This window comes from Talpa europaea, assembly GCF_964194135.1.
Source record: "Talpa europaea genome assembly, chromosome: 6".
In the NCBI taxonomy this organism is placed as follows: Eukaryota; Metazoa; Chordata; class Mammalia; order Eulipotyphla; family Talpidae; genus Talpa; species Talpa europaea.
In genome coordinates, this window is record NC_140072.1 from 25,216,553 (window position 1) to 25,242,478 (window position 25,926).

The 25,926-nt window shown below is 37.3% G+C and overlaps 1 protein-coding gene across 2 annotated transcripts in view; it reads left to right on the forward strand.

Annotated features, from left to right (window-relative positions):
- MTA3 (metastasis associated 1 family member 3) overlaps positions 1 to 25,646 on the forward strand; it is a gene marked incomplete at both ends in the record, with an annotated part of 118,080 nt that extends 92,434 nt beyond the window's left edge. The window contains 7 exons of one of the 2 annotated variants that reach the window (XM_084235737.1): positions 4,208 to 4,282; positions 6,123 to 6,181; positions 11,661 to 11,782; positions 14,462 to 14,613; positions 15,448 to 15,670; positions 22,774 to 22,860; positions 25,492 to 25,646. In XM_084235737.1, coding sequence (XP_084091863.1) covers positions 4,208 to 4,282; positions 6,123 to 6,181; positions 11,661 to 11,782; positions 14,462 to 14,613; positions 15,448 to 15,670; positions 22,774 to 22,860; positions 25,492 to 25,646 — 873 coding nt within the window. Of the gene's footprint in view, positions 1 to 4,207; positions 4,283 to 6,122; positions 6,182 to 11,657; positions 11,783 to 14,461; positions 14,614 to 15,447; positions 15,793 to 22,773; positions 22,861 to 25,491 lie in introns of those variants that run through there. The other variant, XM_084235738.1, reaches the window with a different exon arrangement.
- Between the last annotated feature and the right edge of the window lie 280 nt (positions 25,647 to 25,926).

Consider the following 25,926-nt stretch of genomic DNA (forward strand, 5'->3'; position numbering starts at 1 on the left):
AAATTATTTCTGAAGCAGAATTATTACTTAACAATATGAGTTGTTATGTGAAATCCCAGATATGATAATTGGAGCTGTTAGTGTCACTGACATTTTTTCTAATGGAAGACTTCACTCATACCCAGATCGGTAGATCTTTTCATTTAGGATGTACAGCTGAAAATTTAAAATGCATTGGTGGCATTTAGCTTCAAATAGAATAGTACACTAATGCAATGTTATTAATATAGGAGTTATTACTGTTACATAGCAATACCACTAGATAGAAACTGCAAAAACAAAACCCCCTGAAGAACAAAATCTGCAGGTCTGATGAAGGAGCGGAAGGTAAGAAACACTGACATGAGACCGCTTTTCCTTGCAGTGAGTGTGGCATGCTCACTTTATGTTCTAGGAATCAAGCTGTTCCGTTCAACATCTGTTTATAGAGCGCCCACACCATGCCAGGCCTTCAACACTAGCTACAGCAGGTGCTAGGCACACACCAGAAATCTAACAAAGTCCTCACTCTAGGGAATGAGTTCATTGTCAAGACCAAGAGATTGAAATACATACTCCCAAGTGAAATATGTAGTGTGACAAGTATGGGAATATTAGAAAGGAAACTATTAGTTGTGCCAGTGAACTCAGGAGTGGCCTCCCAGATTAACAGTATTCCAACTGGATCTCTGATGATAAAGAGAGAAAGCAGTATACACCTATAAACCTTATATAAAAATAGAAAGGGAATTAAGGTATAGAAGGAAAATAATTATACCAAGCAAGGGCAGAAATGTGTGTGTGTGTGTGTAGCTTCTTTAGTCTTTTTTCCATTTCTGAAACTCATTCTTTGTTGGCTTTCAAAATCAAATTTCCCCACTATTGTCCTCCCTAGATGTCCAGAATTCTTAGTCTGATAAGTGACCTAAACCTTCATTCCTGAGGGGTCTGAGCTCTGGATTAGATTCAGTGTTCTTTGGGTATTAGTCTGCATTACAGACAGAAAAGGCAAATCATATTTAGAATAATTGTTAACTCACTACAAATAGATAACTGCTATTCCAGTATGCTGAGAGTCTAATATAACTGAGGTATTAAAAGGAGTGGTGCCTAATGATAAAGGACTGATCACAAAAATCTACAAAGAGCTGATGAGACTCAACAACAACAAAGAAAATAATCCAATCAAAAAATGGGCAGAAGAGCTAAAAAGAAACTTCTCTGAAGAGGAAATGCAAATGGCCAACAGGCATATGAAAAAATGTTCGACATCACTTGTAATCAGGGAAATGCAAATCAAAACTACCATGAGATACCATCTTACACCAGTGAGAATGGCACATATTAAAAAAACTAGCAACAACAAATGTTGGCGAGGTTGTGGAGAAAAAGGAACTCTCCTGCACTGCTGGTGGGAGTGCAAACTGGTCCAACCACTATGGAGAGCTGTGTAGAGATTTCTTGACCTACTAGACATAGAGCTTCCATGTGATCCAGCAATTCCACTCCTAGGTATTTACCCAAAGGACACAGAAACATCAATTCCAAAGAGCACCTGCACCCCTATGTTTATAGCAGCACCTTTTTACAATAGCTAAGGTTTGGAAACAACCCAAATGCCCAAAAATAGATGACTGGATCAAGAAGATGTGGTACATATACACCATGGAATATTACTCAGCATTCAAAAAAGATAAACACATGCAATTTGCAGCAACATGGATGGCGCTGGAAGGGATCATGCTCAACGAAATAAGCCAGAAAGAAAAAGGAAAATACCGGATGGTCTCACTCATAGCAGGAATCTAGAAAACTTAAATAAGGGACCAGGAAAAAAAATAACTATAAGAAAGAAAATAACAAAATCAACAAACAACTATGAACCAAAGACACTCTATGGGGGGTGGGGGGCGGGGAAAGGAGGGCTTGGGGTCAAAATAAGGGGGTTGTAATTGTATGGGGAATATAGAAATTAAATAAAAATAAATAAAAGGAGTGGTGCCAGATCGGAGGCCAGTGCGCTTTGCTCCTCACAGATTGGTCACCTGGAGTAGTCAGATCAGATTGGATGAGAGGACATCCACATGGTGGTACCATGTATGATCTGTCTCCTTGCTTCTGTGTTCACGTGTTTATGTATCCTTTGAGCCATCATTGGATGACTAGGGAAAGACTGATAGCCACAGTGAAGACAATCTTAGTCACCAAATGAAAACATCTTTTACAGAGGAAGTCCATCCCAAACTGCCATTCCCACAAGCCTCTTTCCAAAGCCTCAGAGTTAGGAATCCTCTAATCTGACTCCTTTCTTGGTTTCGCCATGTTCATTGTGACAGTTAAATAACACAATGGTTTTGGATTAGTGCCTCTGGCCATCTCTTCCACTCTAAGTAGGCAACCAAATGTTCACCCTAATGTTCTGTCCTCCATTAGGATCTCCCTTCACTCTTCTTCACTGTGCTTCAAATCCACTCCTGCTTGGGGCTGAAATGCTTGGCAGTATAACTCTGGTTAGTGCCAGTGTATCATACAATGCCATCTGCCATAGTAGAATTTTTCCTCTTTAATTGACATGTCAAAGGGAACTCCCTTGAAGCTGTGAGTGACAGTGGAGAAGAAATGATGCTGCATTGAGAGTAGATAGACTGGGATGTATTACACCTGCCTCCTTGACCTTCACTTCTCCTTGATAAGAGTGGTGCTGCTGAGAGCACAGCTGATTAGGACATGTTGGTTTAGATAAAATCTGGCTCACAGTGAGGCTCAGGTTACAAAGTCATTTGGTTTCCTTTTCTCAGCCTTCTGTGCAATTGCATACCAGGGGCTATTTCTCGAAAGAGAAGTACTTTGGAACTGAAGCAGTCTTAGCTTGCTTAAAACGCTAGGGCACCATGCCAGTGACTGTCCTGTGAGGTCTCGCCTTACAGGTGCCTTACACCATCCTTTAGACATTTTGAACTCCATTAGCGTGCTTGTAGGATTGGGGAAAATCTGTATTTGCTGTAACTGCAAGGCAAATGCCAGTGACTGCTGATTTTGTCCTGCACTACTTGTAAGTAGTGTTGGAGTTGCCACCCAATTAAACTTAAGATAATTTCTTTCTTTAAACTCTATCTGTTCCTCAGACCAAGCAAATGGGTTTAATGTGGAGATCAAAGGAATGGCATGGAGTTTGTACACAAGTCACTAACAGACCCCTGGCTGCTCTGGGAAGCACCGTTTTAACTCCTTAACCCTCGTAATGGTGCATTAGGGAAAGTTAGGTGGGAGTCAGAGAGAGTGATCAGTCACTATCTGTGTATCTGCTGCGACAGCTATGTAGCATCAGTCATTTTGTATGGAGACTTGACTTGTCCTGATTTGCATCTCGTGTGACCAGCTTCTCCCTTTACAGAGGAACGTACTGGATATATTCTTTGATTGTGGGTCTCGATAGTTCATTTGACCACTTTTGGATAATTATGAACCACACTTTTTATTATTATTATTATTATTTTTTTAGAGGCATGTTTTATTTATTTGTTTGTTTATACACACATGCATTGGGTACAGTCAGAAGTGCGGGAGGGTGAGAGAATTCACCAGAGCCAGAGCGGGGAGCAGAGCAGGCAGAAGGACCGAAGTACACTGCTGAGGGGAGCAGCGGGCGGCAGGAGAGGTCTGCGCGCCATGTGGGACCCTCCGCCAGTGGCCGGGGAGCAGCCGGGGATTGAACCGGCGCCGCAGAGGCCGCGGGCAGCTTCGCAACCCAGCGCTCAACCGCTGCGCCACCAGGGAGGCCCATGAACCACACTTTTTAGAGATTTAGGTTTTTATTTATGTATAACAAAGTAAGTAAAAATAGAGCAGTTTTGAAGAGGACAGAAAATACGGTGGAGATGTAATGACACCCAATTGTAGCTAGCATCTTTGGAAGTTAAGCAACTCAGACTAAATCCTTTATAAAAATTGCACTTCAGCCCCACCTCAGCCCAAGAACAACTTTCCTAAGTCATGAAATACTGTCAGTCGTTATGTTTATAATTTTTAAACAAAATATATAGTGTGTTGTATTCAACTCTCTAACCTGTTCAAGGTAACCTTTGCTAAAAATTCTCTTAAATTTCTTCAAACATTTCTTCTGGAACCAGTCTTCCATGTGGATATTGCCTCATTTTAAAGAAGTGGTTTTAAAAGAAAGCAGTTTATGCAGTAACTTGTCTTCATTAATGTTAATTTCTTTTTTCAGCTCCCTTGGAAATCGTTGACTAGCATCATTGAATATTATTACATGTGGAAAACTACTGACAGATATGTGCAGCAGGTAATTGTTTTCATACTGTGACCAATATGATTGCGTTTAAGTGAATGTTGTTTATATTTTAATATTTCTTAGCAGTATATCTATTTTAAAATTTGTTTTGCTTGCTTTGTCTGTTCTAGACTATTTAAACTATTTTAAACTGCATGATTTTTTTACCTTTAAAACATTATGTTAACATGATTCTAGTCTTGATATTAAACTTCAGAATTCATTATGACAAATATTTTAGAAAGATGACAGGCAGAGTGACCACTTTACTTTCCTCTCAGGTAGCTGGTGCGTCTTTGGGTAATGAGGAAAGTTGGCAGGAATGACCTAAGATGTGATGCCAGCACAGCCTTTTGAACAAGTTATTTTTATGAACTATTGAAAATGTAGACCCATGCCATCAGCCATACAATCTGAGTTATTTTGAAACACCTAAAAATCCTCTGTGTAACATTTGTGTGAATATATCCCCCAAGTCTTTGATCTTAACTGTAGTAGTTAATCTTACAAATTTGAGTCTTTGGTACTGTACATAAATTTTTCTACAAAATTATTTCTGAAAGGAGGGTGTTATTTATTTTTGAGTGCTTCTGAAATGTCCCAAATTGAGGTTTTTATTTTGAATAGTACTACTTTTGGAAAAAGGTACATTTTCCTGAAGTGACCTCTCTTAGTTGGCACTTGTTTTTATATACTTCTGGTCACATGCCAGAACTGGTAAGGAAAGGGGCAAATATATTTAACACAGACATTATTTTTCCTAAATATGTGATCATATAGTGGCACGCCTTGGATACTATAAAAATACACTTAAGGATCACTTTAAAAATAACCATCCTGTGTTGTTGAGATATGAATAGTGAATAAAGTGCCCATGGCTCGTTGAATAATTTTTGGTATCAGTGTCTTATAACTCAAAAGGTGCAAATTTCAAACAGAGGCTATGTACTCTGGAAATAAGTTTTGTTTAAAGCAATAAAGGAGTCTGTAAAGATGATTGAGGTGATGGTATCAGGGATAGTATGAAAGTATTTGGATAAAATTATTTCCAAAAATTTCAATTTTGTCTCTCAAAGTTTTAAGTTGTTCCCCTTAATGTTTGTTTTCTTCTCAATGAGAAAATGAAAGATTACCTTATATTCTGGTTTGTCTTCGTGTTGGTTATCTAACATATATTTTTTTTCTTCTTCATTTGCATTCATTGTTTTCCACTCTGCATTCAGAGAGAGAGGGATTTTTTTTAGTATATATAAGATTTATAGATATATGTATGATTTTTTCCCCCCATTCCTTTCCTTGCATTTGACTCCTAATTGGTTCCTAAAATAGGATGTGAGTTCAGCCAAGCTTTAAAATTTACTGCCTATCTCCCACCATTTGAGGGTAAATGGTTATTTAATTGTACTTAGAGTAGTTACTATTTCTTTTGCATAGACTTTGGAAACTAACCATCTCTGAATATTTTTTCCAAAGACAAGGATTGTGGGTTTTTTTCTCCCAGAAGTAAGGAAAGAAATAAAGTAGAAATTAAATATGAAAAGTAAAAATGTTTTCTTAGAAATCCTGTGGATTCACTCACAGAGGAATGGGAAATGAAGTTGTTCTTGGTTTAGTTTTTTAAATGCATGTTTAAGATGTTTTTAATGCTTGTAGTACTATACCTCAGAATCTAGTGGCTTTGCTTACAAATTGCTACAATTTAAGAATATGCACATGAAAGAAAAGCCAGTCTAAAAGTGGTAATTTTTGAATTATGCTTGAATATTTCACTGTTTTGATTTTTTAAAGACAGTGAGTTTATAATAATTATTAAGCATTATATGTAAAATGTCTTATCTCTCTTTTGAATTAGAAACGTCTAAAAGCAGCAGAAGCTGAAAGTAAGCTGAAACAAGTATATATCCCAACTTAGTAAGTAGTGGAGATATTTTAAAATATTTGTTATGGTGTTAATTCCGTCAATACAAAATACGTCATGTTGGTCAGTTTGAGCAAATTTCTTATACTCAAAGAATGAGACATGCTTTGCATTGTATTCCTAGAGTGATTTTTTTTTAGAAAGAAGATGGCTTGTAAGACAGACCCCGGGTAGACACTAACAAAAGGAGTAGCAAGGAAGAATGTCATGTCTGCTCCCCCATCAAATGCAGAAAAGTGTCAGGAAAGTCTGTAGTTTGAAGCAAATGTGTTTCAGAAAGCTAACAACTTTTGAAATTTCTTTGTTATAGAGTGGGTTTTGTTTGGGTAGTGTGCATTGCTTGGGGGAAAGGCTTGAGAAAGTAATCAGGACCATACTTTTGTACACGTTGGAGAAATAAAGGTGTTTGATCGTTTCTAGTGCCTAGCCTTCAGTCAGTATCATCCTTTGAATTTAGAAAGCATTGTCCCATCCAAATGAATGCCTCTTATTTTTTTGTTTGCTATGTTTTAATTTTAGTATGTGTGCTGCTGAAGCAAGCACTGCTTGCTGTTTTAAATGAATTATAATGTTTTCTTCAGATCTTTAAGAGTTCTCTTGTTCATTTGTTCAGGAAAATTTTGTTTATTGAGTACCAGAAATATAGTGCTATCCTACGGTCTTTGGGAATTAAAATGAAATTTACTACAGAGTTTTGTGTCCCAAGATTTTTCCTTACTCTTTGAGTTCAGTACAGTTGTTTTATACCCAGCATTTTTTTTTTACTGAATTTTGATATGTTAATACATATTTTTATATATAATACATTTTATTCATAGATAATGATTTGTGATATTTCTTATTCATCTTTTACCTCAAGCAGATAACTCTAGCTTAATTTTAAAAACATGTGATTTACAGGGTCCATAATTTTTAACTCAACTATAATGTCCCTTCTGCAGAGTGGTTTCTAATATTTTAGAAAATTATATATTTTATTTGACTAGTTTATAAAAGAGCCATTCCCTAAAGAAAGCACTGTTGTGATCCACCTGTCTTAGACTTTCAGAAGCAAGCACACCAACTTTCTTGTGCTATGCAGTGTGTCACAGCAGAGGAAAAATAACACTGAACCAGTTTTGAAGAGCTAACCCAGATAATTATTTCTGTTCTCTTTGCACTGACCTTGGAGTTTTGTTCTAAGTCATAAGACCAACAAACTATAGTCTCCAGGCCAAATCTGACTGACCTGTTTTTGTAAACCAAGTGTTGCAGTAATGCGACCATGCTCACTTATGTCTTGTCTAGGTTTGCTTTTGTGCTACAATGGCAGAGTTCAGTGGTTGCAGCAGAAATTACAATATCCACAAAGGTTACTATGCCAACGCCTGATTTAAGTGAATGGTTTTAGAGATCAAGACAGAGTTTCTAATCATACTTTTAAAAAAGTTATATAAGCCTATATACATAAATAGACTAGATGAAGCTGCATTTCTGAGTTGGGTAAGAATCTGAACACTTTGAAAAATTTTCCAATTGACTGTGAAATGAAATATTTTAAAACAAATAACAGATCAAGAATTATTTTATTCTGTCATTCGTTTGAGCTTGGTAGGTCTTCTATATGAGAGCATCCTGTTCAGTACTAGAGTTAGAAAGATTAAGAAGACAGGCTGTCTTCTGCAGCCTATATTCTCTTGCAGGGAGAAAGATGCCAAACAGCTAGTCACCCAGTGTGATGAGTACTACAGTTGAGAAGAATAACATTTTTTTAAAAAAATTATTTCTGCATAGTAGAACTGGGGTGTAGGCCAGTGGTGCGGGGTGGGGTGTGTATGTGTGTGTGGTGTGTGTGTATGTGTGTGTGTGTGTGTGAGAGAGAGAGAGAGAGAGAGAACCCACCAGAGACAGAGTGGGGGGCACAATAGGTGGATCTACAGAAATAGGCAGCGGGCAAGCCTGGAGAGGTCTGCTGTGCCATGTAGGTTAGTTCCTTGGCCACGAATTGAACTCAGGCCACAGTGTGATGGTGCTGAGGCCCAACCCCTAGGCCACCAGCAAGGCCTCAGAAGAATAACTTTTATGAGAATTTATACTGGAGGGACCAAACTCAGTCGACACTGTCTGGAAGGTTTCTGGAGGAGGTGAATTTAAATGAACTCTGGAGAATGATGAAGAGGAATTAACTCTGGTAGAAGCTTCCAGACCTATGGGATCTTGAGATGGGAAGGGGCAGAATATAGTTGAGGAGCTGAGGAAAAGACAATGTGGCTGGCATAAAAAGAGAAAGCTTGGAGGGAAGGAGGGCTGGTAGGGTAGGCAAGAGCCACGAGCTTACCTAGTTTGGTGAACAGTAGAAACAGATTTAAACAAAGAAGTGTCATGATCAAATTTGTACTTTAATACCACTGGCTGTACCATGAAATGGTCTGGAGAAGGGGAGAGGAAGAGTGGGTGTAAGGACTATGAGGTTCTTGGAGAGGAGTGTGACAGAGTAGGAGCGTGACAGAGTAGTGGCCCTGGACATGGTGTGCTGTTTGGAGGTGATTAACTCGGTGTGGAGGCTAGAAGGGGGTGTCTGGCTAGCATAACTAGGTGGATTGCTATGCTGCTCGCTAAGCTAAGAAACTGTGGCAGAGAACAAGTTAGGTCATTTCAAGTTTGCACTATTCAAAAGGAGGTATATTAAATATGCTGCCAAACTCAGGGAAGAGTTTAGGCTAGAGCTATAACTTTGAGCTTTTCATCAGCATTTAATTCTGATTTTGAGGGCCTCCCCGGTGGCGCAGCGGTTGAGCGCTGGGTTGTGAAGCGGCCCGCGGCCTCTGCGGCGCCGGTTCGATCCCCGGCTGCTCCCCGGCCACCTGAGGAGGGTCCCACATGGCGCGCAGACCTCTCCTGCCGCCCGCTGCTCCCCTCAGCAGTGTACTTCGGTCCTTCTGCCTGCTCTGCTCCCCGCTCTGGCTCTGGTGAATTCTCTCACCCTCTCGTGCTTCTGACTGTACCCAGTGCATGTATAAACCAAACAAACAAACAAATAATAAATAAATAAATAAATAAATAAATAAATAAATAAATAAGACATGCCTCTAGAAAATTAAAAAAAAAAATTCTGATTTTGAAACTATGGATGAAATTTCTTAGGGAGTGCATTAAGAAAAAGGATCTTGGATCAAGTCTTGAGTAAATTCAGTGCTTATATATCAGAGTATGGTAGCAAAAAGGATCTGGAGGTGAGTGCATTCTCACAAAAGCTGAAGAAATGTATTTCAAAGAGGGAAAGAGCTTAGTAGTGTCATATTGTGCTTAATAGTGCTGGTAAGACATTGCCAAGGACTTCAGCAACAAACAGAGATCATGGTGACTGTTAATGTACTGGTGAGGATTGTGTATAAGCTGAGGAATACAGACAGTTCTCAAGAAAACTGTCGAAAGGGCAGTTGAGAGTGTTCTTGAGTGGGTGTGTGTGTGTGTGTGTGTTGGGATAGGGCCATGGGAGAGTTTTTTAAATGGCAGAAATGTTTACATGATAATGGGAAGGTTCCAGGAAAGAGAATCTATTGGGGAAAGTTCTCAAGAGGGCTGGAGAGTGAAATCTGGAACACTGTTGAGAGGAGGAAAGATTTGGGCATGAGGTAAAAGTAAGGGCAGTTTCATATAATGCAGCTTTGAAAGCATTTTTTCAAATATTTGTCTTACAGTAAATGTTTATTCAAATGGTCACATTGAGATCAATCATTAGTCCTCTGAGAATCTGTAGGTACTTAGTTTTCTTAGCACATTTTTAAATCTATAGTCAGCCTTTACATATGTTTTCCTTTTATGATTATTATAATTAAGACGAGTGGTTTAGTAAATGAAAGGATGATATAGATTCAGTTGAATACCTAAATTTGTGGGGTTTTTTTCCCCAGGTAGCTCTACTGTAGATTTGTATCAGCTCCATTTCAACATTTATATTTAGCCATTAGTTTAGGATTTTTGTATTTCTGGGAAGCCTTCTGACATTTTATCAGTCATTTGATCCATCATTTATATGCAGTATATTTTTTAAAATCAAGAGTATTATTATATATCCCTGGAAATCTTGGTTATTCTAAATCATCACTTTTCATTGTGTATGTTTTCAACTGAAAACTGTAAGAAGATAAACAATTCTGCCTTGTTGAAAATGTGTTTTTAATGCTAATCTGTCTTCAAAACATTGCTGGCTCAAAGTGTAAATAATACCCCTGTTTACATAGGGACCTCAGTGTTCACAGGGGTTAAGTGATTCCTTCTGGGACGGTGGTGAGGTGTCACCTATGAGGCAGAGCAGCGGTGTTAGAGAGAAACCTTAATTTGCTATCAAGTTAGGTTTACATATTAGGATTTCACTGGTAAACAGAACTGCGGGAAAGGGAAGCAACAAAGAGGAAACACTGAGCCATCTATGTTGAAACTCAAATGTCTTGATAGTTGTGAATTCTCATTGTATCTGAAGCACAGTAAGACAGTCTGCATTCAGTCCATCAGCATTTATTTCTAATAAATAATTTGCTAATTTATTTTGCTTATTTTCTCTCTAGCAGTAGACATGAAAGCGCCTCTAGAATGAAAACTCTTTGAGGTCAGGCACTTTCGTTTACTCTAGGCACTGGATAAATACATGCTAAATGAACAGTGAGTTTATTGAGCACGTGCTGTATGTACCTGTGTATGCGGATTCATGGCTGATCCGCAGTGAGTTAGCCTATCCTAGATGAGGAAGCTGGCCATGTTTCCACATTAAGGACAAAGATAATCTGAGACACACCCTACCTTGGGTGAAGAATTACAGCTCTGGGGAATTTGCATGTAGACTTTTAATAGATGTTCCTTTTGTCCTCCAAAAATTTTATATTCTAAATGCAAATCCTCAGAATACATTTATTAGTTTTTGTATGTTCAAGTGCTGTGTATAGTCTCATACACATTCATGGTAATAGAAGTTATGGTGAGCAGTTTAAATCTTCTGAAATGCTAATGTACCTGTCTGGCCTGGACGTGTGGCCCTTGGGCAGCTCCCTCCAGAGCCAGTGGGTAGAGTTAGCAGTTCTCACACCAGCAGCAGGAATGGGAGCGTGATTTTCTCTGAACAGAGCACACTACCTTTGGCTTAATTTATATGATCAAAAATATCATTTTCTTAGGAGAATTTGTGATAAGTAATAAAGCTTAATAACATTTATCTTTCAAAAATATCAGCGTATTGTAAGGAAATCATATTTGGATAGAGAAGAGATATGGCTGTATTTATTCTGTGAGTGTCAGGCATAAGAATAGTTTTTACATAGCCCTGTTTCATAAAGATGAATGGTTTGGGTTCTTTTTAACACTTTAACCAGTTTGTTTTTTTCTTCACCAAACATTCAGATATTAATGTGTTGTTAAATCAGTAATGGGGTATAAAGTCTTTTGTCTTTGTTATACATGCCATTTTTATCACCTCACTTTATATTTTATTGAAAGCAGCAAACCAAATCCCAACCAAATATCCACAAGCAATGGTAAGCCTGGCACTGTGAATGGAGCTGTGGGGACCACATTCCAGCCACAGAATCCTCTTTTGGGGCGAGCCTGTGAGAGCTGCTATGGTAAGTCTCCTCCAACAAGGCTGTCTTTTCTGGCTTGAGGCCTACCTTGGGGTGAAGTTCAGGAAAGTGGGAGGGCGTGGGAAGGGGGAGAGGTGGGTCCTGCACAAAGCAGTACAGTTTCTGAAGAAGGAGAGAAGCCCATCCTCACCTTGCACCTGGACACGACATGTTTTGACCTTGTGTTTCCTTTGCCTCACTTCTGTGGGGTCCTGTGTGGGCTGTCTATTCCAAGGCAGCTTTTTTTTTTTGTAAATTTCATTCCAATAGGTCCAGATACATATTTTCTTTATTTTTTTTTAAAAGATTAATTTTATTTTTGTATACAAGAACTGGGGTACAGGCCAGAGGTGGGGGTGGTGGTGAGAGGATTCACCAGAGACAGAATAGAGAACAGAACAGGCAGACTGACGGAAATACACAGCTGAGGGGAGCAGCGGGTGAGTCAGGAGAGGTCTGCTGTGCCATGTGAGTAGTTCCCTAGCTGGGGATCAAACTCGTGCTGCAGTGGCTGCGGACAGCTTCATAGGTTGCGTCTTAACCCCTTGCACCAAGGCAGCATTTTAAAGGCTGCTGTCAGAGTTGTTACTGTCCCATGAAAGCTACCAAGAGCCCCTTTAGTGTGTCTTGTTATACTTTGACAAGTTAAAGACTCCAAATAATTCTATGTAGGAAAGACCTGTGTGTGGACAAACTGCTGTTTATAATCCCAGACCGGGTTCTTCTTAGGCACCAGTTTAGGGAGTACTATTCTGTGAGACTTGCTTTTGGTCTCAGGGTCCCAAAGTATTTGTTCATGTCAAGAGACCTACCAGAGGTGGATGGTATTATTTATATTTGCCCTAGGAGCTAAATTGAGTTGGGGAGGTCAACTATTAGGTAGGTGATAAACTTTTTATGTTTATTTAAAATCTCACACAATATAAAATCTCTTACTTATTGGTGACATTATCACCTGTGTTCCCTTCCTATCAATGTGGTTTGAGTGGAAGAGGGAAGGAAACTAAAACTGGTGCCCAGTTTTTGTCTCTTAGCAGCTCTTTGGGGTGGATGTGGTCTGTTGCCCTAACATGTAGGGATAAGGGAAGTTTGCCACTTTGCTTCTTGCTCCACACCAGCCTTAAGCATTAGAAAAGGCTTTTAAAACCAAATCATCTAATTATCTCCCCTGAGACCAAGGAAGGTGTGAGCCAGAGAATTACTGACTTCATAGAAATGGTACGTATCTAACCACCCTCTGCACCACGGGGACACAAAGGGAAACAGTTTGTGGAAAATTAGATTCTTTTGGTCAAGACTTTATATAGCTCACATCATGAAAGTGTTTGAATTGGGAATTCTTAGATTTTGGAGTTTCATGTATATTTAAGTGAAAATAAAAAGAATCCTATAGACAAATGGTAGTAGCTTTAATCTGTTTTACTTTTGATTTAGAAACCCCTTTCAGAATCAAATGTAGTTTCACTTACCTCTTTAGTTATTTTTATGTGTGCATGACGAATAAGCAATATTTTATAATATTTTAGATCCATATATTAAATAATAAATCATAAACTATACCTTAATATACAAATACAAATAAGACAATTTTTGTGGAAAGACAGAATTTGGTGTTTTCTATTTGTTACATTTTAGCTGACTGTGAGTTAATTATGTAACAAGAAACACATTTGTTACCGATTTTTAGATCATAAGAGGAAAGGTCTTTAGGCTGCTGTTTGCCAGGAGCCCTCCAAAAATAACACGACAGAGAGTGTAAGGTGTACAGTGTTATTCTTGGCAAACTAAAAGGCAGTTTGATTATGGTGGCCGCTGTATTTCCTCTTCCTGACATTGGTTTGTGAAGTGTTAATGCCTTGATGTGCTATCTGAGCATCTTGAACTGGGTAAGGTAACTTACAGATCCAGGGGAAGAATATTTTCCAAGGCTAATTTATAGAACTACAATGATTTATGTACCTCATTAACTTAATGTTTTAACATGAGTGTTTTCTTTCTTAAACTTCAGATCCATGGTGGGACTTTAGATGCTATATGACAGTAATTTAAACTGCAGAACAAAACTAACCCAGGCTTGCAGTATTTTGCAAAGTGATAAATCAACCGAATCATTAGGTTTTAAGCATGCTGTGAGCTCAGCTGTGCAGTGCTAACTTGATATGGACTTCCAGTTTTGAAAAGGATTCTGTTTTTAAAGGGAGAATATTAAAATAATTATTTTGTGTTTTGATTAAAATAAAGGAATGGAAAGCAGATATAGACCTGTTTCTATTAGATTCCTGTCTTTATCAGTGGGTCCCCTTTGAGCAAAATTATCCTGATTTTGAATCATGGGTTTGGAAACTTTAAACACTAATAATAATGCCTTTATGATAACTTACTTCTGGAAATTTACAAAATGGAAACATTTTAAATTAATAAAACCTCCCTAGGCAGCACACTGTATAATGAAGGATGTTTCACCTACTGTACTTGAGATATAGATAGAAATGACTTAATTAATTCTGAGTCTTGAAAAATCTATGTATATGTGTTAGATTTTCACATTTGGCTTTTAAGCTAGGGAAAGAAAAATAGCATTGTAAACAAAAGATGGCTTTGGGATATTATTTTAAATATTTGGTTATATGTATATTAATATTTCATATTATAGCATTATTTGCTTTTTCCTATATCTTTTAGCTACACAGTCTCATCAGTGGTATTCTTGGGGCCCCCCCAATATGCAGTGTAGATTATGTGCAACCTGTTGGCTTTATTGGAAAAAATACGGAGGCCTGAAAATGCCCACCCAGTCAGAAGAAGAGAAGTTATCTCCTAGCCCGACTACAGAGGTACAGAAGCAATAGTCCTTTGGGGGGTGGGGAGGAGTCTAGAGAAATGTCATGTTTTTCAGTGGCTAGATCACACCTTGGAAACCAGAAGTACAGTATGGGATAATTTAAAAACAAAGCTATTTTTATAGATAAACAGCACCACAATATTCATTGTGGTGATGGAGAATGGTCTAGGGACAAATAAAAAATTTTCAGGTATTCAAAATATTGATTTTGTGAGATTATTCAGACAAAAGGAGAACAATGTGTGTAGGAGATGTAGAGAGCTTCCAAATTAAATGTTTGTGTTAATTGCTTTTTTTGAAATGCAACCTTTAGATACTGTTGGAAAATGTGTCTTATATGAAGTAACAAATACAAATTGAGCATCTTTTCCGCCTCAGGGCTGTCATGGGCTCAGCAGGTGAGGCCATCAACAGTTGAAATGTGACTTTGGTAAAATTCTCAGAGATTGAAGATATACCTGTGTCTACCTGGGGAGGCTATTTTTGAGTACTAAACTCATCTCAGGGCTCCTTCAACATTAGTGATTTTTATTTTTATTTATTTATTTTTTTGCTGTTGTGATTGTGATTTCGGGTTGCTAGGGTTAATTTAAAAACAGAAGTGTGTGATCACATTCCCCTACCTCCCAGTTTCCCTCTGCATTCCCCTTCTCCTTCCCAGTACTACACACTGTGCAGTCCTCTCCTTTGGGGACAGGGTACTGCATTTAGTTAAAGGTGCTTCAGCGGAAGGTTTCAAAATTGCGTTTTTCATTAAGGGTGATGTCAGTAGTGCTGCTGTTTTGGCACGTTCTCCTCTTTACATTTGTTGGTGTCTATTTTGCAGGACTCCCGTGTTAGAAGTCACATGTCCCGCCAGGCCATGCAGGGGATGCCGGTCCGAAACACCGGGAGCCCAAAGTCTGCCGTGAAGACCCGCCAAGCTTTCTTCCTTCACACTACATATTTCACAAAATTTGCTCGTCAGGTCTGCAAAAATACCCTCCGGCTGCGGCAGGCAGCAAGACGGCCGTTTGTTCCTATTAATTATGCTGCCATTAGGGCAGAATGTAAGATGCTTTTAAATTCTTAACCTTATATGTTGTGCTTCTGACCATTTTCTTTCTTTCCCTCTCTCTCTCGTTTTTGTTTTTGTTTGCAATAAACATAAGTTCTTGTGTACAGCCTTTTATTTGGTTTATTTTTTTTTAACATTGTTTTTGTCTGCTGCCATTTGTATCATGCCAACCTGAAAAGAAAACACTGAAACTTCTGCAGGCTTTATGAGAGAGTAGTGCTCAACAAGAAATTGGTGGGAGGTACTGCTGCCTACAGGGTTTTGTGATAGAATTGCTAACAACGCTAATCGAGGCACATTTACCTACAAGGTAGTGCCACAATATCATCCCTCAGGATTAGTGAAACCCCATAATTGAGACATGCAGTCTAATCTTACATGAATTCATTAGGTTTAAATAAAATTTGCCAATTTGCACTAATAAGAAATTGTATGTCTTTGTAAATCTCTTATTTTCTCACAAACCTTTTACAGTTATACGATATTATGGACATTCACAGTGCTTCATCACAAATACCACATTTATTAGAAGATTTAGCAATTTATAAATGAAATTTGAAGTCTTTTGGGGTGGATTTTTGAAAGTACATATTAAGTTTTTACCAAATAGTGTCCAAATTTATGGGTTGAGCATTCTTTCTATTTGTCCAATTTGGTTTCCATTTCATAATCATATATCATAAATATCACATAACATTTATGTGACTTTATTACTCTCATTTTCAACACATTCAGTCTTGCTTATGTTTCATTTTGTTGTTGTTGTTAGAACAAAGGTCATATGTGCCAATGAATTGTGGATTATTCTGTAATTATGTCCCCCTAAATCTGTTCATGAATTGTATGTTAACTGTGATTCTAGTCTTGATACTTTTAAATCACAGTCCTGACTACAGTGTCAGCGTGCCACCAAATTTTTGTCCCTTTAAAAAATAAGAAAGCTTGCCACCTGGCTGAATAGATAGGAAATCCTAGAGTCATTCAGTAGATGATCTTTCTTGTGAGGTAATACATTTCTTACTATGAGACATCCCATTTTCATTTAAAGAGTGGACTCCATAAAAGGAGTAATGATTGAAGAAAACTTTTTGTTCCTAAAGATAATTTCAGCAGAACATTTGAAAGGCATTAAAACTTACAGGTAAAAGCTTTACAAGAAAAGTGCTTTAAAAGAGTAAAAATTGCTATTAATCTTTGAGTCCCCGGGAGGGAAATTCAGCTACAGTAGATTCTTGTATATTTGAGAACATGTCTTATAGTGAGGTTTCATAGGTTTGTGTTACCACTTTCTTACCCATTTCAAGGAACTGGAAAATATTTATGTTCATCTAAATGTGTAGTTCATTTAAAACATACTTTTATATAATTTTTAAAATAAAACATTTGAGAAAGAAAATGAATGAAATTCTTCCATGAAAACTGGCCAGGATCCAGTATCATCTTTGTTCCTGTGAATGGAAAAGAAACCATCACTGTCTGAATTGGCTGCTGGGGAAGCTTCTGTTTCCCCTGGCTATTCTGTTAGTTTCTCAGCTAATTTGCAGATTGTCTTTGATTATTTTTCAATGAAGTATATTTTTCAGTATCTTGTTTTAATTTTTTTCTCAATTGTTATGCTGCTTTAAAAAAAAGACTCAATTAAATTACCTGCATATAATTTCTACAAACAGATAATAAAAGAGCAGAATCATTTACTGTGATGAGATAGAGTATATTTTATACCTACCATAATTGGTCAAGTTACAGATTCTCATACAATTTACATTGAGATTTAAAGTAATAGTTTCAGCAGTCAGCTACTCAGTTTTTTTTTTTCCACATAACTAGCACTTTTCCTAGCATCTAATTCTTTTCATCATTTCCTTCCTTATATGAAACATATAACCTCTTCAACAGATCCCTTCGCCTTGGCTTGTTAGCAAGATGAAGCGTTAATCACCTGATGTTCGTCGGCAACCATGTCTATGTCCTGAAGGAGTGGATAGGTGTTTTTGTTTGATGGTTTCACAAAGGTAGTGGCGACCCCTTCCACCACTACCCCAAATTAATCACTGGTCGTTAGGAATGTAATTTCAAATCAGGTGAAAGTTTGTAGTTTTATAGATATTGGTGGATCAAGAGCTCCAGTTAATGCATTTTAGAATAATTCCTTGTAATATTGAGAAAGGAGTATCATTTTCTCCTGTAATTATGAGACTTACAAGATTCTCATGGAAGTTGATCCCTTTGTGACGTCTGCCCCTGGGCAGCACCATCACAGAGAGTATTTTATGGCCTCAGTTTATGAGATGACGATTATGTAACAGTGAAGAAATGAGGTGCAAAGGAGAGAAACTCAGTTTGGGAGAGATAATCATAACCATGAATGAATACTTACAAATTTATCCTTGTTCAGGAAAACATTTTGATTGGTTATACCAATACTCTGACTTTTCATTAAAAAGTTGGTAGTAAGGAATATGTTATAGTAAAAGGAATTGTGTTTGCATATGTATGTAATGTCAAGAAAGGTCAGAAATAATAGCATTAGTGAGATGGGAAGCTGGGGGGAAAGGGTTGGAAGGAGACCCTGCTGATCATTTTAAATGCCTTTAGTTTTGAACCATGGAAAGAGACTGCCTACTTTTAAAAATAATTTAAAAGCTGAAATAAGTATATAGTATGGCCAACATGTTCAAAAATACTATAAATACCTACATATGATATATATATTAAATCATTTTCCATATATATGGAAACTAATTTCCCCAAATACCTATTTATTTTAATAGAGCTTTATATGTGACTATGTAAGTCCATAGTAAACATTGGAATGCCTGTTCTACCACATAGATAGTGCTTATTGAAAATGGATTGATAGACCAAAAACTAATAAAACATTGCACAAAGAGAGGTACCCTGTTCTTGACAAAATCTGCAGCCTAATGACATCCTTATTAACTTTGACCAAGTTTCAGAGAACCTGTCTCTTCTCCTCTGTGACACTCTCCCTGCATTCCAAAAGCCATGATGTGGTGATGGTGTTCCTTATTTGTTCTTGCTATCAGACATTACCAGTGAGTTTTTACCAAGATGATGTCATCCGCGAGCTATAAAATCACGTGACACCTAACAACCATAGGGTTACTATTTAAGACTGAGGAGCCTCAGAGATGAAGGTTAAGTAGAAGGTGTATTAGCAGTGTTCCATAGATGAAGCCCAAGTGCCTAGAGAAGTGGATCCAACTCATGTACCTGTCATCTTTGGGCTTACATGGGCAATCAAGTGGTTTCTGAGTTGAAAATACCAGATTTGAATGACAGCAGCAGAATCCCTAATAGGAAGTTCTCCCAGAGGCCTTTTTTTTTTTTTTTCTCTTTGAAAATCCTAATTCAACTTCCTACGTATCCCAAAACTATATTCATAAGAAAATGTTTTGAGTTTTTCTAGACATTTCTCAGCAAGTTACTATTATACACACTTTGTGAAACAGCATTAGGAGACAACTGTTTTTGGCTTCTTTTAATACTTTTGGTAGAGTTTTTTAATAAAAACTTGTTTTTGAGTGGATATGTGACATTTTTCTACAGATACCAAAATAACGACATATCTCTATTCCCATTCCTAATTTACCCTCTCTAAAGTCGACCATTGTCATCAGTGCCTAAAGTAGAGAAATTCTGTGTAAAACAATCCGAGTAGGTGTATTTCTTGTTTTTATATAGTTGTTAATGTCTCTTCAGCACCTTGCACTTTTTACCTAATATATTTGAAGGCCATTCTATACCAGTCCATTGAGAGATAACTCCTTTTACATCAGCTGCACAATAATTATTTCGTACTTTTAACATTTTCCTGTTAGACATTGCCCCGGTGATTTCTAATAATTTTTTTATTATAAATATATCGCAATAAATATCCTTATACAAATTTAATGCAGGTATGTGAAATGTGAATATACATCCTTCAGAAACATCTCTAAAATAAAACATCTGGGCCAGGGAACAAGAATTTTGGATTTTGATAGTCACTACTCAGTTGCTCTCCAAAAAACTAAAAACTTATACATACCCACAGTGTGATTCCACTTCTCTAGGATCTTGGCAGCAGTGTTATCTGTCTTTGGAAATCATGACTAGTTGACAGGTGACAATGTAAGTTACATTAGCTTGCATTTCTCATTTTGAATGAGATAGAAATCTTTACATATATTTGAAAATCATTTGTATTTTCATCAGCCGAATGTTTTCATCCCTGACCTTCCTGTTTTCTGATAGCAGTTTTATTGACTTGGGAACTTACATTTCAAGGAAGTTAGCTCTTGATCTGTGATATGTGATGCCAATATGTCCCTTCCTCCATTGTCAATGACTTTATGATATATTTGCTAAGCAGAGTTTTAAAAATAATGTAGCTGAATTATTTTTTTATGGTACCTGAGTTTTTTGTCTCATTTAGAAATGCTTTTACAATTCCTTTAAGAAAATTTTATGGTTTCATTTTGACAGCCATCGTGAAAGCCCGTGTGAGATGTTTTTGTGAATTTTAATCCAGTGTGTAATTTTTCTATTTCATTTTCTCTCCTAATATTTCTAAAACATTTTAGAAAAGTAGTCATGAATTGCAATAAAAGCAGCTGTGTTTTTCCAAGTTTACCTCAAGGAGATGTAGTTCCTCCTCTAGGAAGCCAAAGAGATGTGCCTGGGCTCAGACTGAGTGAGACGCAAATGCTTTCCCTCTCTTTAGGCAGGTTTTGATTCCTTCTGGGTTCCTTGGGCATTTCTCAGGTTGCTTTCTTCTGTGCATTTTTAATGAATACTAATGAATTACTGGTGCTGAAAGAGATTCGATGAATAGTTTGAGAGAAAGAATGACTGACAAGAACCAATCACTTTCAGTCATTCTTTGGTCTGATTTTGAATGCAGACCACATTTTTTAAACCTCAAGTGTGGGCCTGAGAATCCTTTGTTTATGATCATCCCCTGGGAACAGGATATTTTTCTCTTTTGTATTCACTGTATATTATCGAATGGCTGCATTTTGATGTTAAACGGTGACTGGGTACTTTCAGCACCTTTCATCCCCATTTCTTCCTAGTTGAGACTGTTAATTCTTGCCACTATTTTCTTTAAAATGAGAATTAATGAAATCTTTTTATAAAGAGCTTTGATGTCCCATTCAGATGCTCTGTAAATTGTCACTTGCAACATCCCATCATTAATCTCATTCATTGAATGAGAAATTAAGAGCAGAGTAGTATAGTTCAGAGTGAAATACATTAGATATGGTGTTGGTAATCCTTTGATGGATTTGTTGATGCACGGTGACATGGGAGTCCATCATACAGCACATTGGCAATTTTCCTTTGGACCTTATAAAGGGCATAAAGTTAATAAAGGGTAAAGGAATAAAGGGCAAAGTTAATCTTATTGCTAGTAATAAAACAATTGTGTTTGTCTAAAACATTGAGAACATAAATAATAGTCATTCAAGGTATATTTTATTAATAAAAGAGAGAAAATTTTCTTTTATCCTCATCCCAAATAGAATTTAAAGTTCAGGTGTCTTAGGAATATCAGGAAGGAATTATTTAGTATTAACTGACAGTAATTTGACAGGTGTTTGATCTTTGCAGGGTTGGAGTTGCTTTTTAATCTTTGTTTGGATTGTTTCTCCAAAAGATACTTATTATGGTTCTCCCTGTATCTTCACTATTATTCAACAACAGGTGATAAGCTTCAAGGCTTAGTAACTTTTTTTCCCCAAAGGAAGTCATCTGAATAGAAGGAAAAGAAATTGCATCATTTATAGTTGTCAGTGGTTGCATAGTAATTAGCCAGTGCTTGGGATACATATTTAGATTCTTGTTCAAGGTTCTCTGCAGTGTTGCTTTGTCTGTTTTAATATTTTTAAAATGCTGCATTCTCACCTTTTCCTGTTTAGTCCTTATTAGAAAAGGGCTTTCTTGGTGAAAAAGAATGCTAGAGTTTATGAAAAAGTTTAAATTATTTGAGGTACCTGATTGAACTATACATTTTAACACTAATAGAGAATTTCTATGGCTGCCAAAGAGAATTTCCAGTGTGTGTGCCTGAAAATGTGGTCTCAGTCTCTGAAAGCACAGTTTCTTCAGTGGTATCAGAAAACCACTGGGACATCTTTGTGAAATATGTAAAGACAGGGAGCGGCATAAATGTTACAACTTATCTGTTAAAAATTACTCTCAGCTTTATGACAGTGTCTGCAAAGTTAAATATTTCAATATATGCTTTGTTTCATCCTTTCAAATTCTATATTTATAAATTAATTCTTCATTATGAGATGCAGCAATGTTCCACTTTTCTTCCATCCTAACAACAGCTAAGTAAAACTCAGGGAATATTTGTGTTCTATGCCTTATTTTTACCTTTCTGTTTTATGGTAGAATATGACAAGTATAATGTCAACATTTATGAGGTAATATCCATCCTTAGAGTATCTTACTATTCATGACTATTGTATTAAATATTCTGTGTACATATAAGTTTAAACTTCAGCACTAGTGACATCCCAGGATATGAAGAATAGAAGAAACCCAGTGATAAAACCAAGTAGCCCATTTTTACCCTGTGAAGCTCTAATCTATCAGAATTCAGTTTCACCAAGATAAAGACTTCTCAGTGGAGACCCATTCCGTCAATGTCATGATGGCCAAGTGTATTGCTTTAGTTAGCTCTTATTTTTGTCTTCTGTGACAAACTAATCTTATGTTAGTTCTCATACCACCTTGTGTTATACAGAAAAAGTCTACTATATTGTAGAAATGCCCTGGCTAGACAGGAGGTATATTTCCACTGCTTTCCAGGTAGGCATGGAAAGAAAGCGTGTATATGTAAGATGTGTATTAGTGCACTTATGTTGGGCTTTGAAGTGAGTATTCTTCAGATGAATCCCTCATCCACTAATTTGAAACCAGGAATAGAAATGGTTTTCTCAAGTCCCACAGGAAGTTATGCAGGAATTTGGTGGGTATTTTGTGCTGTTTTCCATGTGCAACTTTTATTTCTGCCATGTGTGGAGTGTAGGTAGAGAAAGCAGCTTAACTGGTTGTCTCCATGTTTCTTTCTCTCCTCAGATGCAGACAGACATGCTGAACTTTCTGGAAGTCCTCTGAAAAGCAAAAGCACTAGGAAACCTTTGGCATGTATCATTGGGTATTTAGGTGGGTATTTTCTAATAAAGTAAAAACTCAACAGTTTCTGCATAATATAAATACTTGGTTATGTTAAATGGATTTATCTAAACTATACTCAAATATTTCAAATACTTGAAATTGGATACCTTCATATGAATAATTTATTTGGTTTTGGAAACTTTTATTACCAAAACATGTATAACAAACATATCATGGGTAGGTTTACTTTCCACCCCCCAAAAAAATTATTGAATAAAAATATGTGTTTATGGATATAAATTCAGTCAGATTAAGCAAAAAGATGAAAATAAAATCACCAAATTAGAAATGAATAGTCCATATTCTTATTTGGCTCCTTCCATGATTTCTAACTCACTTTTTACCTCTTCCCTTAAATAGAGAAGGAATGGTTGGTTTGCTTTCTTCATAAAAAATTAGATAAAAATAATTTTTAACTTACCTTCAAAGAAATATTTATAATTTTGATGTGCCAGCTAATGTTATTTTAAAAGGGAGCATTTGTATGCTTTCTGATTTTATGTGATTTAAATTGAATGTCATAAAGATGATGTTTCTATTTGCATGTTGAAATATTGCAATTAAAAATAGTATAAATATTACTTGGCAGTAATCTTTTTATTGCAGTTTTAAGGAAAACAGATTATAAAATAACGATGCCTAATATACCTACAAGCTATAATGACATGTTTTTATACTTCTAATAATATTCTTGCTTTTCCATTTTCTCAGTGAAAGTGAAATATGTGCTCAGAGTTACATTGAACCTTATTGCTGTGTCAGAAAGATTTATAGTTATGAAGTGTTCAGACTTCAGACACCCAGTCTTTTAAAAATCAAAGTGTAGCCTTGAACTTGGTATATTATCTGATCCTCAGAACATTGTAGAAATCAGAAGCTCACAGCTCCCTCTTTGATGTTACTCTGCCATCTTATTTCTTGTTTTATTCCTTAGGGGCTAAAGAGTTGCTTTCATAGCCCCTGGAAATGTCACATATCAGCACAGGCATAAACCAATTCATGGTGCTCAAACCTTATAGTCTGCTGTCTGTATTCCCTTGTGTTACCTAATCCTAGAAGCCTTTTAGAAGGGAGAATTTCTGATTTTAAAAAAAAGAAATACAGCATTGCATACTAGTCAGTCTTTCCATGAATTGTGTGTTCCCTTTGTCCTATCTTTGCCAGATAAGCTGTAAGGTGTGTTCTCCTTATTAACAAACTACTTCCCTACATCACATATTTCTGAGTCTTTACTCTGTACAAGACATTGTGCTTAGTGATTTAGGATTTTTGAGTCCTTGCATTCAAAAATCTTAGTCTGTTGGGGAAAACATGGATAAGGATTAGATACCATGAAAGAATCATAGCTAGAATGCATGGGGCACTTGGAGGATGGAGTAATTCTTTCTGATGAGTGTTAGCACAACTAAGTGAAAAAGTAATATTTTATCTCATCCTTGAAAGTATGAATATTTGAATTGGTAGAAAAATAGAAAAAGAATATCCCCTTAGGAGACCAAATGAGCCAGATGAACAAAGATCTCAAGGACCTGAAAAGTTCAGAGAAGGCAAATTCTTTAGTCTAGATGGAGCACAGAGTCTAGAGGTTATAGTAAAAAACGAGGTTGGCAAATTGTCAGTGCCACTTGGGAAAAAAAAAAATTGCTATATTTTGGTTAGTACTTGATCCATGCTTATATTTTGGCAAATGTAGGATTTTAATCAGACAAAGATATAGTTATTACAACAACCCTAATGAGTTGCTAAATTTCAATAAATGAGACAAAAATCCTGGCTGTCACCTGAGGAGACAGGGCAGCTTGTGCCTGGTAGTCTGCATGGGTAATGACCCTGAGAATCAGTGAGCATGGTGAGTCTTAGGGAAGAGGTTGCCCAGAATTAATATACTGAGGTCCCTAAATCCAGTTCCAACAGTATTACCATTTCCGTCCCTACACTGTGCAGAAAGTGCTGTTCTGGGCTGTGTGACTGACAACATCCTTCATCACACTTATGCACCCTTACCTGTTTGTGTGATCCTCCACCAGAGCTTTTCATGGACAGCCTCGGACTCTAGTATTCTGAGTTTGGTGTCAGATTTTGTCTGTATTAAAATGCTCTGGAGTGGGAGTGATCGACCCTGGCCCAATACCCCAGTTGTGGAGACAGGAGGGATCCTGTTTTCCAGGAAGTTCTCACACACCAGACATGCCACATGCTATTTTCCTGGTTTGCTAGAACACAGAGGTATCTTTTTCTCTGAGGTGATCAGTGTAGCTAACCTTTGGATGTCTAACACCTTGAAGGGTCAGATGCCTTATTCGCTTAGTAAACCTCGTGTTTAAGCAACCTTCCGAAGTAGAAGTAGTCTCTGCAACTACCCTCCCCCCCACCTTGTACTCACAACATGAGGCACAGAGCTCCAGCTAACAGGAGAGCCAGCTCACTTTTGATAAGCAAAGCCATGGTAACAGCCCTTGAAGCTGATTCATTATGCAAGTCCTTAAAACAGGCTGGCTCATGAGGAATTGACTCCCAGCTCATTAAGAAATGAGATGTGTGTCTATTAGCCAACGTGAGTGCACACAGAGATTTTTAATATCATGTTCTGAGTTGAGAAACCTTTTTTTCCCCTGTCAGAGATTCATCCTTCGAAGAAACCTAATATAATTCGATCTGCACCAAGCCTGCAAACCCCCACTACCAAGCGGATGCTAACTACCCCGAATCACACGTCTCTGAGCATTTTGGGGAAAAGAAACTACAGCCATCACAATGGCCTGGATGGTACGTAAGCCCAGGAATTCCAGGGCTATTCTGATAAGCCAGGGTGTCTTTGCCCTTGCTGGCACCAGATTATCCTCTGCCAAGTTCAAGGATATAAACCAAACAGATTCTTCTAATACCAGGTTGAATTAAAAGTGTGGTGGAGGCGGGGGGAGGGTGCAAGAGGGAAGGCTGCCATGTGCCACAGTGAAGCTATTTTGCCAAGTGTTATTTCTCCATCTCATTGGGAGGGATCTTTTTGCTCATATTCCTGTTGGGAGGGTTGTTTGGAGATGAAGTCTGCATTTA